The sequence below is a fragment of the Amborella trichopoda genome, chromosome 12 (genome assembly GCF_054954075.1).
Source record: "Amborella trichopoda isolate Santa Cruz 75 chromosome 12, AtrichopodaSantaCruz75HAP2 v2.0, whole genome shotgun sequence".
NCBI lineage: Eukaryota > Viridiplantae > Streptophyta > Magnoliopsida > Amborellales > Amborellaceae > Amborella > Amborella trichopoda.
In genome coordinates, this window is record NC_142347.1 from 49662342 (window position 1) to 49679509 (window position 17168).

The 17168-nt window shown below is 37.6% G+C and overlaps 2 protein-coding genes across 4 annotated transcripts; one reads left to right on the forward strand and one right to left on the reverse strand.

The window, feature by feature from the left end:
* Positions 1-3839: 3839 nt before the first annotated feature.
* LOC18446855 (gibberellin receptor GID1C) lies at positions 3840-6654 on the forward strand. Its single transcript, XM_011629700.3, has 2 exons — positions 3840-4095; positions 5032-6654. Exons 1-2 carry the CDS (start codon positions 4057-4059, stop codon positions 6037-6039), a joined length of 1047 nt encoding a protein of 348 aa, XP_011628002.1. The 5' UTR covers positions 3840-4056; the 3' UTR covers positions 6040-6654.
* Positions 6655-8889: 2235 nt separating this feature from the next.
* Positions 8890-16545, reverse strand: LOC18446854 (pentatricopeptide repeat-containing protein At2g30780). 3 transcript variants are annotated; one of them, XM_020675159.2, is made up of 4 exons: positions 15037-16545; positions 14123-14646; positions 12195-13725; positions 8890-9273 (listed from the first exon to the last, which is right to left on the reverse strand). In XM_020675159.2, the coding sequence occupies exons 2-3, from the start codon at positions 14603-14605 to the stop codon at positions 12598-12600; spliced, it is 1611 nt and encodes a 536-aa protein (XP_020530818.1). In that variant the 5' UTR covers positions 14606-14646; positions 15037-16545; the 3' UTR covers positions 8890-9273; positions 12195-12597. The 3 variants fall into 3 exon arrangements, with proteins under 3 accessions (XP_020530818.1, XP_020530817.1, XP_020530819.1); XM_020675158.2 differs by having other exon boundaries at positions 16006-16411; XM_020675160.2 differs by having other exon boundaries at positions 14994-15920.
* Positions 16546-17168: the final 623 nt, after the last annotated feature.

Genomic DNA, 17168 nt, shown 5'->3' on the forward strand with positions numbered 1-17168 from the left:
CCCCCCCCAACCCACTACAAAGAAGAAAGAAAAAGACTTTATAGATAGGACAAACAACAGGAGTTATAAAATTTTAAAGAAAGTCCCTCCTTTCTAGAGAGAGAGAGAGAGAGGGTGGAGAGGGATGTTTTCTTGAGAGAGAATCTGAAAAAACGAAATATCAAGGAAAGGAAAAAAAATATAGCATTATGAATTTGCAAGGGTGGTGGAGGACAAGGGAGAATGACAAAAATGGTGGGGAAGGAGAGAAAGAGATCTTACAGCTACCCGGTTTGGGCCGGGCTAGAAAGAGAACTTGCCAGGCCGAGCTGGGTAAAGAATTAAGTGAAAAGGTAGTCTTTGTCTTAAATAGATAAATACATAAGTCAAAAATAAAAATAAATTACAAACAATATAAAATATAAGTTATTATACCTACCATTTTCATATAGTTCGATTATAATATACACCTTCTCAAATATACAGATAGTATATACACTTTTTATATTAACCTGATAGGCTATATATACTTTTCTTTCACGCTCTCCCTCAAACTACTCAAGATGCTATGAGACAGAGCAGCTGGATTTTAAACACTAGCTACAGAAACGAGCAAGACCTTCAAGTGCATAGGATGACTAGTAGAAACAGTAGACAATGCTTTAGGAACGAGAAATAGACACTACGAATATAAACCTTACTATGATACCATGTGAAGAGTCATGTTTATCTAAAGAGACTCGATGTCCATTAAAGATTATAAATATACAAACTTGTCTTAAATAGACAAATATATATGACAAAAATATAAATCAATCACAAACACCTATACTCTATCCAGACTTACTATAAAATACAAGATATCGTACTTACCTTTCTCATATAGATGGATTACAATATACACATTCCCAAATATACATATTACCATATACGCCTTATATATTAACCCGATACTCTATATTAACCTGATAGGCAATATATACTTTCCTTTCATAGTCTTATTTAAAACCCCAATTATAACATCTCTTCTCTCCCACTTCAACTCCATAACTTACTCTTACTGTTGCTATAAGGAGATATGAGTTGCCATATCTTCTTAACCCAAAATGATTGAAGAGATGAAATATTCCTTTTTTGTTTATTTAGTTATAATTAGTAGTATCAAAATCATATACTTGTTAATGCTAGGGGTCTAATTTAGTTAAAAGTAGTTTGATCATTTCAAATTAATTAACTATTTTTTAGAAATAAAAATATTAATTTAAAAATATAAAATAAATAAATACATATATTAAATTATTTTTAATTGATCTCAAAATCAATTAATTTTAGAAATAAAAATTTTAAATACTAATTTTGACCAGTTTTCTACTAAACTCAATTTTTTATTATAAACTAACTAAAACTTCCATCAAAATTTTAAGTAATTGGTCCAATAAATAGATTCCAATTTACTAGACTACCAAGACATACAAACTTACATTGGCAAAACCGTGAAACAGTAACTAATAGGCCAGACCCGGATTAGCGAAGCCACTAGGCCAATTGCCAGCCATAATATAGAGAGATCATGGAGTGGTGTACATCGAATGGGATTTTATTGTTGTTTGGTGAGAAATAAGAAAAGGGTTTGGCATACGATAGCTGCAGAGGTAAGGTGCACCTTCAAATTTTATCATGGTATATAATTTTGATGTAAAATGTCATTAAGATTATCTCAAAATTTATTTTTATATCTAATTATCAATTTTTAAATTTAAAAATAGTTAAAATCAAGTAGATCTATAAACATATCAAAATCTTGAAAATGGATGGTGTAGATAATATGTGATAAAATGCACTATTTTTTAGATTTACTTTTTAATTTTTATGGTCATATATCTCGATATCGAGTTGATCAATCAAAAGATTAAAAAGTTTTTCAATATTGAAACTATATTTTTCGATGGATTTTTGAGGTGCATCCGTGGCGGTAGAAGTATCGATTGCAACCTTATACAAACTTTTTCCATAAAAAAAATATGAAAGAAAGGGGAAAGGGTGGAGGAAGGCGTTGGGTTTGTTTCCATTCGTTGGCGTCGGCCGCACGCAGGAAAAGTGTGTGTTGCGTCGTACACTGTGGCATTAAGATAGAGAGAGAGAGTGAAGATGAACATGTACTTGCCTATATACATGGCTTTACAAATAAATGAAGAAATTTTGGAATTAAAAAAAAGAAGAAAAGCCTTGTTCAATATCTATAAGAAAAAAATAAATAGTATTTTCGTCTATAAGCTCACCCCGGTCTGATTTTTTTAGATAGTAGGGAAAAATCAACTGTCACAGACATGTTATATCCGTTCTGCAACAGGCTTATTATGTTCGTTGCAATCGAATATTCACCCTAAATTGCAATGGACCTATTATGTCCGGGGCAAAAATATCTTTTACTTTGCCGTATTGGAAAGTGTTTTTTTAAAAAAAAATAAAAAAATTAACAAGGTTTATATTATTTAAATAAAATGCACCTCAAAATTATGTCAAAAGATGCAATTTAAATGCTAGTTTATGGGCAGTCTTCAGGTGACATGAAAATCTATTATCATATCTTATTATGGAATTTGAAGCTCAAAAAATGAGAAAGATCAAATACATCTATAAATAATTAAAATTTTTGAAAATATATGATCATTATAAGATGCATTATTTTTACAATTTAAAAATAATTTTTTTAATAAGCATATATCTCGATGTTGAGATAATTAATTTGAAGATTTTTTAGTACTTGAATATTTCAATATGCTCCTTATTCCAACATTATAAAGTTAAACGTGGCATATGAACTCCTTACTTAATATTAGGGAAAAATAGGGTTGGGTCCTAAACAATTAAATTAAGGCGTACTTCAAAAATTATTTACAAGAGGTTGTTTTGATACAGAAAAACCTTCAATTCGATCATCTCGACTTCAAGATGTATGGACATGAGAAAAATATATTTCAAGTATTGAAAATAATATATTTTTTAATATATTATCAATATTTAAGATTTTCAAATGTTCATAGATCTGCTTAATCTAGGTTGTTTTTGAATTCTCGATGTTTACGAAAACAAATTTTTAGTCCATTGTATAAAAGATGAGAAATGATCCTATAGGTCCATCTCCCATCCATGTGTGTAGGATCATAAAGGATCAACATTAAATTTGACACGGATTCATAGAAAAGTCAAATCTTAGACTGTGATAACTACTTTTACAGAGATCCATGTCAATTTTAATGATGATCTTTTGTGGTCTTTGCATACATGAGTAAGAGAGAGTCATGTAAGATAATTGCTCATAAAATATTTATGATACTGATAGAATATATTCCGATACCATTTAGAGCTTGGTCTTACCTTGAGTGTGTAGGGCCTCGGCCCTACACAAACTACATCATCATCTACGTACAAAAGATTGTATAAAAACAAGGAAAAATAATTATAGTGAGCGGCGTGGGGCCACGCCCACAGTTTATTTCGGCCGCCCCGCCTTTGTCTTCTCCCCCGTCCCCTTCCCTTCCCTTCCCATTATCTCCTCACTTTCTCTCTCTAAAAAACACCCAAATACCAAACCCATGAGCTGAATCGGACCCTTCTTCTGGGTTAACCTTGGGTTGGGTTGGGTTGGGTTTGGTTGGGTTTGGTTCTTTTTGTATTGTAACCTTTGACTCTATTCTCTCTCTCTCTTTGCCATTGTGTTGGCCGGCGTCGCTATCTCTTATCGTCCACCTCCTCCCCCCCTCTTCACGCCATTCTTATCGCCTTTCCACGCTTCCAAAAATAATCCACGAATTCTCTTTGTTTTTAGCTTCTTCCTCTTTTCTCTCTCTCTCTAAAAAGTGGGGGATTACTGTGATGGCTCCATATCCTTCTTTGAGTTGAAGGAAAGGGAGTGGGGTTTTTTTTTTTTTAATTTCCTCAAGAGAGAGACGACCTTGATTTGGCTCCTTATTCTCGTTCTGGTTCTTGTGATCTCTTCTGGCACCAGCATGAGAAGGAAGAGGGTTTTTTGAGGAGCAGGTTCTTGGGTTTGTTCTCTCACACTGCCCCATCGCCATGGCAGGGGGCAACGAAGTCACCCTCAACGATTCCAGGGTCAGTTCTTGTTTATTGCTTCTCTACTTTGTTACCTCTCTCTTCCTCTTTATTCACTTTTACATTTACGCCTTGTTCAGATCGATTGATCGTTCATGAACGATTTATTTCTCCTTTGGCATGCTCTCTTTCTTCTTCTTTTTAGATTTTTTAGGTTTGGATAGATTGGTTTTATTGGGGGCATTAAAACTTGGATTCACTTTTGAATTTTGTGTTTGATTATCTGATTTTCCAATCAATTCTCTCAGTTGTCTTCCATCAGAGGGATTTATGGGGTTCCAAACTTGGCATTTGGGGTTTCGTTTGAATGAAATGTCTTAAATTTGTTTGTTAGTTTTACTATGATTTTTCTTATTCTGCGACTAGCAATCTCTCTGGTTTAGGTCAGAAGATTGAAAATTTAACCCAATTCTTAACCATCTAAAGGAAAAGAAAGAAAGAAAAAATTCAACCAATTCATACATAATTAGGTTCAATATGTTCTTATTTAGTCTCACTGGTTCAGCTTTACCTGTGAGACCCAAGTCATATATTTTATCCTTTGCCCTCTTTACTTTCCATTTTGTGTTGATAACTACTGATCAGAGGTCCCTGTGTCAATCCTTCTATCCACACGCTAGACCCACTTTCCCCTGTTTCTTTGCTTCAAACCAAATTAAAATGTGTTTATCAGTCTGTGTACTTACCAAAAATCTAATTCGATGCAGCTTCCCAGAAACTATAGCAGTTGATTCCTCTAAAGTTGCCATATTTTTTACGGTTTCACTGATCTTTTATGGCCTAGTGCTTTATCTTCCTATATATATATATTGAAATTTAACTCTCTAGTGCTCCTATTTCTACCTTTCGACATTTTGATAAAAGAAAGATGAGAGTTAACCTTTCTATATGTATATTGAAATTTGACATGCTCATCCCATGTAATTTACTGGACAGATGGTGGTTCCATTAAACACATGGGTGCTCATCTCTAACTTCAAGCTGGCCTATAATCTCCTACGACGCCCGGACGGGACGTTCAATCGCCACTTGGCTGAATTCCTTGATCGCAAGGTCTCTCCCAACGCAACACCTGTCGATGGGGTCTACTCCTTTGATGTTATTGTGGACCGCACCTCTAGCCTCTTGAGCCGCATATACAGGCCTGAACCTGAAACCGAGCCAGGCAACAACCTGTTGGGCTCCTCAGTGTCCATCGAGCCTGCCCCTTCCACCTCCACGCTACCCATCATCATTTTCTTCCATGGCGGCAGCTTTGCCCACTCATCATCCAATAGCGCCATCTATGACACCCTTTGTCGCCGCCTTGTTGGCCTGTGCAATGCAGTCGTGATCTCCGTGAATTATCGCCGATCCCCCGAGAACCGATACCCATGTGCTTATGATGATGGGTGGGCGGCCCTCAAGTGGGTGAGCTCGAGGCCATGGCTCAAGTGTGAAGCCGAATCGAAGCTCCGCATTTTCTTGATGGGCGATAGCTCGGGGGGTAATATCGCCCACCACGTGACCCAAATGGCTGTGGAATCGGGAATGGAGATTGCCGGGAACATCTTGTTGACGCCCATGTTCGGGGGACAGAAGAGGACGGAGTCGGAAAGGAGATTGGATGGGAAATACTTTGTGACAATTCAAGATAGGGATTGGTATTGGAAGGCCTTTCTACCTGAAGGCGTGGATAGGGATCACCCAGCTTGTAATCCATTCGGTCCCAAGGGAATGGATTTGGAAGGACTTTCATTTCCTAAGAGCCTCATTGTGGTTGCGGGGCTTGATCTTATGCAAGACTGGCAATTGGGTTATGCTGAAGGGTTGAAGAAGGTGGGGAAAGAGGTGAAGCTAATATATTTGGAGCAGGCGACGATCGGGTTTTATTTGCTGCCTAATACGGAGCATTACTATAGTGTGATGGAGGAAATCAGGAACTTTGTGTGTACTGACTGTTAATATACTGACCTCCGGCGCACGTCAACACATTACCATGATCAATCGATTCTTTTCTCCTTTTTCTTTGTTTTGCTGTTGGGGTTTTGTTTTTTTCCCTAATTGTCTTGTGCAGTGTCAAATTTACTTACCATTGCATATACCCAGAGGGGTAGCACGGCACTGAAGATGGAGCTCCAAGACTCATTTAGGCCCATCCCCTTCTTCAAATGAAGGACTTCTGGTGTGGATGATGGACGCGTATGGGAAATGTCCATCAAAATGGTGGGTTTTGAGGATCCACTGATTATGTATGTTAATACTCTTTTTTCTCTCTCCGTGTTGGACGCAGGCGAGGGATACGGCGATGGCCCCTATTTGGTGGCACCCAGCTGATTTAGGTGCTAATTCCAGCAGAAATGGAGGATTAACTCAACGCCCATGCTGCTGTATTATACTTTAATTTGTGTGTCCTTAGAACTGTAATTTCTATATCTGTGGATTGTTAAAGTGTTGGTGATGAAATATGAAGAATAGTGTTTTTGAGATTTCTCTATGGAACTTTTCTGTCTTGTGACCTGCTCACTGTGTAGGAAAATATGTAATATTCGTAATGGAATTTGATCTTAGTTGTTGAAATAAGGCAGGACAAGATGACCTACACTATATACGGGACGTGTGACTTTTGAGAGGACAGACACGGTGTAAGCTCACATTATTTCAATGTAAACTTTTGACAGGACAGACGGTGTAAGCTCACATTATTTCAATGTACTTTGGAGAGAAAGAGAGAGAGAGAAAGAGACACCGGCGAAAGAGTGTCAAGGCATTCTTGTCCAATTATTGGAAACCCAAGTCTTGTCCGAGCTCCCAACCAGTTCTCTATGAACCCTAATAGAAAAAATGGGAAATTACAAAAAAAAACATCTTAAAATGAACTATTTATGCAACTTATCCCACCTAAACTTCTCTTATACTTTTTTCCTCCAAACTATTTTTTTTTTCGTAAAATCCCCTCAACCCAAAAGTAATATGAAATAAGATTAAAGTACTTTCATTTCTTTTCACACGGCCTTCTCTTTCCTGTTTTCCACTGTAAAGATGTGCTCTAGCAGTCTCAATGTGTGTTTCGGCAGTATTTTGTTTGACCCACAGTGCTCTGGCATTCTGATAACTCGCTCTGGCAATGTAATCGCATGCTCCAGCAGTCCACTCCGGCACTGAAGCCTCTAGAGCCACAACGCTCCGGCAATAGAGGACTACTTTCCGACAGTCCGAATGTGCATTCTGGCAGTCACAATGTGCGCTCCAGTAGTGTTTTGTCTGACCTACAACGCTCCGACATACTAAGAACTGCGCTCTGGTAGTCCCAATGTGCACTCCAGTAGTCATTTGTCTAACCCACAGTGCTCTGGCATTCTGAGAACGCACTCCGACAATGAAAATATGTGCTTCGGGAGTTTGCTCCGACAATGAAGTCTTTGGAGCCACAGCGCTTCGGCAATGTAGCATCGCGCTCCGACAATGCTTCTTGACATTCTACTCTGGCAGTGGTACACTGCACTCCAGCACTACTCTACTTGGGAGCCTCAAATTGATTTGGTTTGTACGAAAAGGGCATTTCTGATCAAAAAATAAGAATTTTTTACCTCGGGGGGTTTTTGTGAAGAAAGGTTGTTTGGAGGAAAAAAGTGTGAGGAAAGATTGAGGTGGGGATAAATTGCATACATAGTTCATTTTAAGGTGTTTTTTTGTAATTTTCCCTAAAAAATTGAATTCATGTTTTTAACATGGGAGCATGCTTGAAGTAGTATAATAACACTATGCTACATGCAACCACGGCCATCGGCAGTACACTCAATGAATGCTTAAGATGAACCATTTCTAGCTAAAGAATCATTTATTTCAGCAGTAAAGCTAGCTTGCATTATACAATAACTTCATCACGATTGTTGTTGAAACTGAATTTTCTGCTGAATTTCGAGTATTCATCGTCATTCTCTTCGACTATACCACAATGTTGCTGGCTTCAGGACATTAATTTGAATTAAGATTATCATTGTTCAACGTTATAAGGCCAGCCACAACAAGGAGCCACGTACTAGCTTTTGATGTATCCAACTGCATCAAGTTACAAATGCTAATGTGACAAACTTCTAAAACAAACATGGGATCCATCTTGCAATGATAAAGTTTTAAAGCTAAGCGAGCCTTCCCCCCCTCCCCCTCCTATTTTTTAAGGAACTTTTTTACCATGAAAGAGGGCATGTTTGGCTTGCGAGAAATTTGTTTTCTTACGAGAGATTTATTTCTCTCAGGTTTGGTTTTACCTGGTGATGCCTGATGTCTCTGCGAATACAGTTTCTTCATTCTGTGTCGAGCCCGTTTGAGAAACCATCCTTCGGGAATCTAGAATCTAATATGTTTAGTACCATTCCTCTCTCTCTCTCTCTCCTGTGAGTATGTGTGCCTTCTGTGTGTGTGTGTTGATCATCATTGTAGATAAAGCTATGTAGCTAAGCTGGTGAATGATGTTTAGTTGTTCATGTTGTAAGATTGGATCCCACATAAAAATGTAACTTATTTTCAGGTTATTTGCCTCTCTCTCTCTCTCTCTCAAAAGATCATCATTGGCAAGGGCCATGTAGCAGCTCAGTGCTGCTCGAAAACGAGATCTCAAATGAAAATGTAACCTTGTTTCAGGCTGTTTGCAGTTTTCCAGTTTGAAATACTGTATCTTGTAACAGTCAAGGCAAACAATTGAAAGCAACAATACACAATAAATTCCTACTGAAAAGAAAAGCTCACATCAGAATTGCCAAAAAAACCCATGACATACGAACCCACAATAAAGAAAATTAATAGAGAGAGAGATACCAAAAGAAGGCTTTGAAAAGCCACAAAAACTAGCTTTGTTGAGCACATACATGCAACTTCAGCAACCTAAATATACTGACCAAATACTGCGAGTTCTCATCCACCATAACAAAATAAAATTTTGCTTCATCTAACAAATTGATAAAAAAAAAAAGCCCTGAAGGCTGATAACAATAAAAAAACCAGTTGACACAAGTTACAAAGGGAGAGGGAGAGAGAGAGAGAGAGAGAGAGAGGGGGGGTGGGGGGGGGCGGGCGGGGAAGAATTCAATAATCTACACCTTACAATTGGAGAGAAGTATATTCAAATGGTCGAAAAAAATCTGAGCAGTCCTGCGTATTCAGTTAGCAGTCCAAATCTCGAATCCAGACATAGCCAATCTGCAAAACAGCAATAAGGAAATAAAAATCAGTGACCTCTCCTTCCTCAAATCTTACAAAATAATAGATTATATCGCTTTTGTTTCTTCTATGATCAAGTATAACCACCCCGACTAAAATGCTTAATAGCTAGATTTCTTTGTTTTGACACAGGAATACTGGTTTGCTAATGCTATCTCCTCTAATTCCAAAACACAACTTACAGATCACCCCAAAAGTTACAATTTACCTAACATGTAAGTTGGTCCAATTTGGTAAAAAGAATCTCTCTCAGTTTTGACACAGGCAAACTAGTTTTTCCTTGCCTTAAAAGCCCATCTCACAATTTATCAAAAAAAGCACAAATTCACCCAATCACGAGGGTTACAAATGATGCATCATGATCAAAAGCTCCAATCTTGATACCAAGAAAAAAAAAAAAGCAAAAAAGAAGAAAGAAAGAAGAAACACGTCTTTCAAAAATAAAACATCTTATTCCAATTGTAAATTTCTAGACAGAAAAGAATAGTCCTAACAAAAGGGTGCTGTTTGTATAGAGCCGAGGCTCTAAACAATCAAATTAGAGCTCATCTTCAAATAGTGTCGAGAAATGTGGTTTCAATATTGGGAATCTTTGACTAGCCTTAAAATATATTTTTCATCTTTAGTTATCAAATTTTCAGCTTAAAAAATAGTGTAGATCGAGCAGATGTATAAAAACTTGAATAACTTAAAAATCATGGTACAAAAATACGTTACAAGATGCAGTATTTCCAAAATATGAAAATCACTTTTTTCACAAGTCCATGCATCTTGATGTCGAGATAATCAATTTAAGGATATTTGGGCATCAAAACAACCTCTTCTAATGATAGGTAGGCTCTAATTTGATTGTTTAGAGCCTAGGCTCTATATAAACTTTTCCCATTAAAAAAATTGACTGGTTTCTAAAACCAGTAAAAATGCATCTCAAACCCCACTTCAATATGTAATCAGTGAAAAAAAAAAAAACTTAGAAAACTGAAAATAAGAATTTTAAAAAGATGATCATATATTAGACCAAAAGAAAGAGAAAAGTGAAAACATAAATTACTGGCAACTCAATTCTGTGCATAAATATTTGTGTCAAGGAACTTCTAGGAGAGGTAAATTATGAATAATTCTATAAATTTGTGAATAGATATGCACTCGTCTTTGGAATTTTGGGATAGATGAGATTTTGTTGGTCCTTTTTAAGCCATCTATTGATGAAGTGAAATTTAAAGGCAGTATGAGGAGGTCTCATGAACAATTATGGTTAATATGGTCAATCTTAATGCAAGACGTCATATAGAATTGAGTCCCCTGGTTACGGTGTATTCCAAAACAAACACAGGTCCAGTGAGTTCAGGAGTATCCTTCACTGTGCATGTGAGAAATATTATCACTTATCAGTGATGTGTCGTGACTACTTATGATTTAAGTACCAGTTATGGCAAGAAAGACTGGTCTATTTTAAGGAAGTTTTACCTATATAGTGGAAGTATAGCACAATGTGGTCACTGAGGTTGACTCCTAAATGTTACTTGATAGATTAACAAGGGGTCCCTAAGGTGAGCATCCAGAGACAGTTTTTCTAAACTTTCTGACTTAACTACAACTATAGAGATTTTTCTTATTTTGATAGCTAGCTCCATTAACTATAATCAAACATACAATGAAATAAACTCACAAGCATTAATTTAAAGACATGGAGATGTTATGTCTCAGTTGACAACAATACTGATTATTGACATATTTTGTCCGTATGTGCGTGTGAGTGTGCGTGTGCATGCGTGTGTGTTGAGAGGGTGGGTGGTAGGTATGCTGCAAATACATAACTGGTGCATCTAGGGTGATACTAAGGGACCCAGTCATCCATTAAAACAAGTGGCTGATACTAAACAATTGTGAGGTTTTACAACAAAGCAGTTTCTTCCTTCGTCTTTGTAACTTATTGTACACTTGGTTCTTCTTCATGGGCAAGAGAGGAGTGAAAGAGATGCATCTCAATTATAGAACTATGACTAGTGCATGGATTCCATGACTCCCAAGCACTCAAACAGCTTATTGCCCTAGTAGTTTGCTCTATTCTTCCTGTGACATGATTTCCTTTAAATGAAGTTGCTACTCACCAAGTAACGTAGAAAACCTTCTTCACCCTATTGATTTTTTTTAAGTGGCCCTTCTTGGTGGGTGAGAATTGAGTGAAGAGATGCATCTCAACTATAGAGCTATGACTAGTACATTAATTCCATGACTCCCCAGTATTCAAACCACACGTTGCTCAAGTAGTTAGCCACTACCATTTCTGTGCCGTTAATTCCTTCTAAGTGAAGTTGCTACTCACTAAGAAATGTAAAAATTTAACGAAATGACATAAACAGCGACTGTACTAAGCCCTTGAGATGAACAAATTATTAGCCACATATACCAGGTATCTAAGTGGAATTTATTTCAACACAATTCTGCATGATGTGTTAGAGAGCTACTAGTAACAAAGATATCAAAGTGCAGTATACAAGTGTTTTAATAGTTTCCATTAGATAAGAATTAAAAGTTGATCATCTTAATCGACAAATAGATATGTTTGGGAAGACTCAGATTTGATGCACATGATGGGTCATAGGGTGTTGCAACCATAAGAACTAGTGCTTGACCAAAGTTCAAACTCCATGTAACTGATAGTAAATCAACGTAGTACTTCATGTATGGTCCAAAATTACTAACTTGATCCACCCCTTCAACAGGCTATTTTAAGGTTGTTTACTTCCTCATACATATGACCGAGAAAAAACCCAACTTTAACTATAAGAATGAAACGAAAAATTATGACTGCCACAAATTCTTGAAAACCCTTCAATAGCGCAGATATTAAAATTGCTAACATAGTAATCTACATAAAGGAATCCACTGATCCTAACCTGCTTGAGCTGGTGAATTGCATGGTTTGATAAAGTGCTGATTAAGCCACCTCTCGGTCCTATTTCAACCAGTGCCCTGCCTTCCCATACTAACAATGAAAAACCAGATGCTCACTTTTCCTAGAGCAATGCCTGAGAAATGCCAAGCAATGCCTGAGAATTAATGCCGAATAGCTTTGCATAATACCAGTAATTCATTTTATGTAAGTAGCCTTCACTCTTCTGATGCCATTAATGAAGAGGAATGTCCTCAAAGGGCATTGACAATAATTTCGATGCCCTTCAAGCATTGAACAAGAGACATTCACGAGCTAGAACCATCCATCACTCAGCATTGAAAAATATAAATAACATGTAACAGCGCATTAATGTGTTTCCATGTTAGTAAACATTTGAAGAGACTCTATAAGGATAGAGCATCTAGAGGAAGACTGAATCCTGCCTTGCACATTGCTCCTAGTATACGAAGCACATCATTTCTCTGACCAGATTTTACGTAAGACTTGTATAGTATCAGGAATGTTTTCTTGGTGGGATGGAAGTTGAAGGCCTCCATTTCACCAATAACACTTTCCATTTCTGGAAAACGATTCAGTGATCCATACATCACCATTTTAGAATGATACAGTGATCGGCATAGCCTCCATCCCGCAAACTCAGCTTGTTTTATGAAAACTTCAAGCTTGTCTACAGCATTGCAACGGAAGTAACTAGATATGATCGAGCGCATCACACTAACGGTTGCAACTATAGTGTTTCGCTCAAAGGCCCGATATATAGAATCCTCCATCCCTTCAACCATGTCTTCTTGGGCATAAACTCTGATAAGCAATACATCTATCCAAGGCCTATACTCCTCTTCAGGCAAAAGCTGGATCAATCTCTCAATTTTTTTCACCCTATCTGCATCTGAACTTTTGCAATATGCACAGATCATAGCCCTAATCAAAGCAACCTCTTTCTTGTCAACTAGATCCCTCACCAACTCATAGGTTTTCTCCATCTTCTCTACCATTCTTGCATGGGCATAACCTCTAAGCATCAATAAGTGGGTACAATAATCGGGTCTTACAGGACCTTCCTCCATATTCTTGAAGGTTCTCTCCATATCATCCCACATCCAAGCAGTTACATAACCAGCGATAAGTGTATTGTAAGAATTAATATTTGGAGAGAGATTGGAATCGAAAATTGCTTTATACACCATCTCCATGTGGTCAATGAGCATAGAGCGCCCAAATATTGATAAGAGGATGTTATAGGTCACAAGGGTGGGTCTGCAATGTGCCTCCCTCTTCAAGTCTTCAAATACGGCCAATGATTTCTTTATAAGCCCATTGTACATGTATGCAGTCATCAACGCATTATAGAGAGATGTTGATCTCTTGATTCCTCTTGTGTTGGCTTCAGAGAAGAGCTCAACAGCGAGATCAATATTTTTAACTCTTCCTGCATACATGATGCCCTTTGAGTACTCTTCATAAAGCATTTGAACTCCAGAGTTTGCCTGCTTCCTTTTCCAATTAAAAACCTGAGAAATGAAAACAATTTGGAGAGAAATTTGTTCAGGCTGGTCAATCAACCTAGAAAAGTAGTAATTAGTAAGTGCATAAGGATAACAACATGGAGAGCTTTTGAAAAATAGAATACCACCACGCATTGCTCACAATAGCAAAAGGGTAACTCGATTAACCAGCTGCTTACACAGTTGATAATGACCAAGTTGGTATGAAACACATTGTCCACAAATAATATTGTAGGGAAAACAAGAAGAAGCGAGCAATTGTTCCATATGGTGCCCCATATGGGGAACGTTAAGGTGCATAACAAATGAAAGACAGTCTCTTTTCATGACTATAATAAGTTAGAATGTACTGACAAAAGAAAAAGCAAAGAAAAGAAAATGTAAAAGGGGACCAGATGAGTACCTCTAAGGCCAAATGAGGCCATGTCTTGAGACGATCTAAGAGCACAATGAATGCAGTTCCATCAGGGCTGTTTAAAATAGCGGATTGACCTTCCAAAATTGCAGATAGTTTCTCTGCATCATTATCAGTGGCACCTCCTCCAACCAACTCATCGACCACTTTTGCAATCTGGTTACTCAACTCTTCCCCAATTCTTTGTTTATCTAGACCAGTGGAACTAATGCCCCCAAAACAATTCGAGGACACGATCTTTGACAATGGTTGTTGTTGTTCTTTCCCCATACAAAAGCATCGCAAATCCCCATTTCCCCCATTACCATAAAAACCAAAGCCAATCTCTCTCCGCAGAAAAAATTCAATGTTGGAAGTGGGGCTTATAAGAGAAATCCCCTTGTCACCCATACAGAGTAATCGGAGGTTGTTGGTGGGGCCTTTGATAAAGATAAGGCTATTTACAAGCTTCCAACATGGTGAAGACCTCATTCCTTTACAAAACCAAACCACCACCAGAAGGAGGAGCCTGCCTATTGGCAATAACAAGTGGGAAAAGGAATTAGTTCATTCACTATTGATGTGAACATATACATATTTTTTATATGAGTTATCCAAAAAAAAAAAAAGTATATCCAGAACCCCTAGCAAGCCAGCCCCAGTAAGAAATGAACATCGTTAAAACGCAAAAGTAAATGGTGCAATGGAAAACTTTGTATTCAACAAACGTGTAGAATTGACATCCCAAGGTCCAAAAGACATCGGAAACCTCCATGACTTCATGGAAAAAAGAAAAAAGGTTCTTTTCTTGGGGGGTTGGGATCCTTTTTTTAAACTATAATTATCAAACGAGAAATACGAGGTGAGAATTTAATGATACCTTATAGATAAGTTAAATTACAGGTGATCTTGTCAGTGCTCACCTCTTGAACAGATGGAACACTCCTTTTTTCCTTGAAGCCCTTGACCAATTCTATATACTCATTTATCTTCACAACAAAAAGACCGAATACATCCAATCCACAACAGCAAGTTTGAAGAACAATGAGCCATTCAACAAAAGAACCGAAAGAAAATGAATCGCATTCCTAATAGATCCTCACACGTTCCTTTTCATTTTCACACCAAAACGGTCGACCCAAATTCTCATTTTTTGGAAAATGCAGCATTAAATTTGCGGCAACTGAAAATGTTCACCAGTTACTAAGAAACAGTCCTCAACTTCAGAATACGCAGCAAATCACACAAAAGCGACCTTAAATAGTTAGGCATTGAGCTGTTGGGCTTTAAGGATTAAAGCTCAAATCAAATTTAGCATGTGGAACAGAAGCTCCATTTCTCTGAAAAAAAGAAACAAACACATCATCTGCGCCTTCTATTTCTCTTCCCCTTGCTTCATGCCTGGAAATTTGATCCTTCCGTGAAGCCTGGGCAGAAGAGCGTGAAAGAAGTCTGCTTTGTGTCCTTCATTTAGAGAGAGAAAATGGTGAAAGAAGGGGTGGGCCATGAATCGGTGATATGAAAAATAGGGTTTAGAGTTTAGAGGGATGTGGCGTCCTCCACCGTGGTGGATACGTCGTCGCTTCGTTCACTCGGGACTCTAAAACGCCCTAGTCGAGACTCTAGAGCAAGCACTGTTTTAAAAATCGAAAATATTCGATTCTTGTTACCGATCCGAATAGGAACTAGCAACCATGTGTTTTAAACCAGATCAGTGGGCCGAATGGTTTATCGAACCACATATTTTTTTCGGATCGTTGCCACGGCAATTCATTGGGTATGAATTGTTAGTGCATATTAAAAAAGTAAATTAGGTTAAATTTAAAATGGCAACTATATAGAGTGGGGATTTAAAAATGAGTAATGATGGTTCAAGTGAGACTCTCCCCTACCCCAACTGCTGTGAGACCCTCTACTTATGGCCATAGGATTCTTGTCCACATCTCGAGGAGAACGGAATGCGAGATCACCCGTAAAAGTCACAAGAGAGCGACCGCTAATCTCGGTTTCTCTGCATTGAGCTCTTCAAGCGAGGTTTTCTTGGTGGATCTATCACGAGAGAGGGAGCTGAAATTCTGATTAGGTTTTTGAGAGAGAGAGTTGAAATTATGAATGGATTTTAGAGAGACAATGTGAGACTAGATGTAAAAAAACATGAGGAGCTCCACAAATGGTAAGCAGATGACGGGAGAGATCCAAATGATGTCAGCTTGTCTAATAATATGAGACCAAATATAAAAATCATAAGAGTTGCACAAATAGTAAGCAGAAGATGATGAAATAGATCCAGATGGTGTTAGTTGTACAACCATTTCGGTATGTTAAAAGTTTGAGAAGAAACTCGAGTTCTCATGGACTCACTCTGAGAGAGAGAATAGGGGACATAGGCTCCCTATATTTGACTAGCAAACTTACGAAAACCAAATACCTACGATGATCATATAGACAATCTTAACCCCTAAGTTACTGATTATCATACAATTTTGTAAATGTATTGACCCAATCTTTTCAAATGATTCCCCATTAATCCAGCACAAGTCTGTAGAAATACTGCACTCATAAATTTTAGCATAAATTGCTTCGAAAAGTTCATCAAAATCACAACGAAAATTGCAGGACTCACACCCTAGACCTTCAAAATTGCAAGAAAGAACACGATTCCAACATTGATTGCAGTTGTTGAGAGATTGAAAATGGAGCGTGAAAATAAAGCTTCATTGAAGTTTTAGAAATTTTTTGTTGATTTTAGAAGGGGTGCCTCATTTTTTTACTCCTTGTCGAGATTTTGGGCCATAGAATACCATCGGTGCTGTCTTTGTCAGAGTTTCTCTCTCTAAAATTGATAGGTTTTTGTTTTGGTGGGTCTTTAACAGAGAGAGCGAGAGATTCGAGGGGATTTAGACGGAAAAAGGATTGAAAGTAGATGAGGTTTAGAAGGGAAAGGGTTTAGCAAGAGAGGAGGCGGGCTAGTATCTTATTTGGTAAAGAGGGTATGCACCTCCTCTAAGAGAAACCTTCTCTCTGGTCGGTTAACCGGGTGATTACTACCATCTTA

Excerpts from the sequence above, each read along its gene's own strand:
- LOC18446855 (XM_011629700.3), top strand. The coding sequence starts at position 4,057 with ATGGCAGGGGGCAACGAAGTCACCCTCAACGATTCCAGG. Across the intron at positions 4,096-5,031 it reads TCACCCTCAACGATTCCAGG|ATGGTGGTTCCATTAAACAC; the intron begins GTCAGTTCTTGT and ends TTTACTGGACAG.
- LOC18446854 (XM_020675158.2), bottom strand. The coding sequence starts at position 16,039 with ATGGCCATAAGTAGAGGGTCTCACAGCAGTTGGG. Across the intron at positions 14,647-16,005 it reads AGGGTCTCACAGCAGTTGGG|GCAGGCTCCTCCTTCTGGTG; the intron begins GTAGGGGAGAGT and ends TATTGCCAATAG. Across the intron at positions 13,726-14,122 it reads GGCCTCATTTGGCCTTAGAG|GTTTTTAATTGGAAAAGGAA; the intron begins GTACTCATCTGG and ends TTCATTTCTCAG.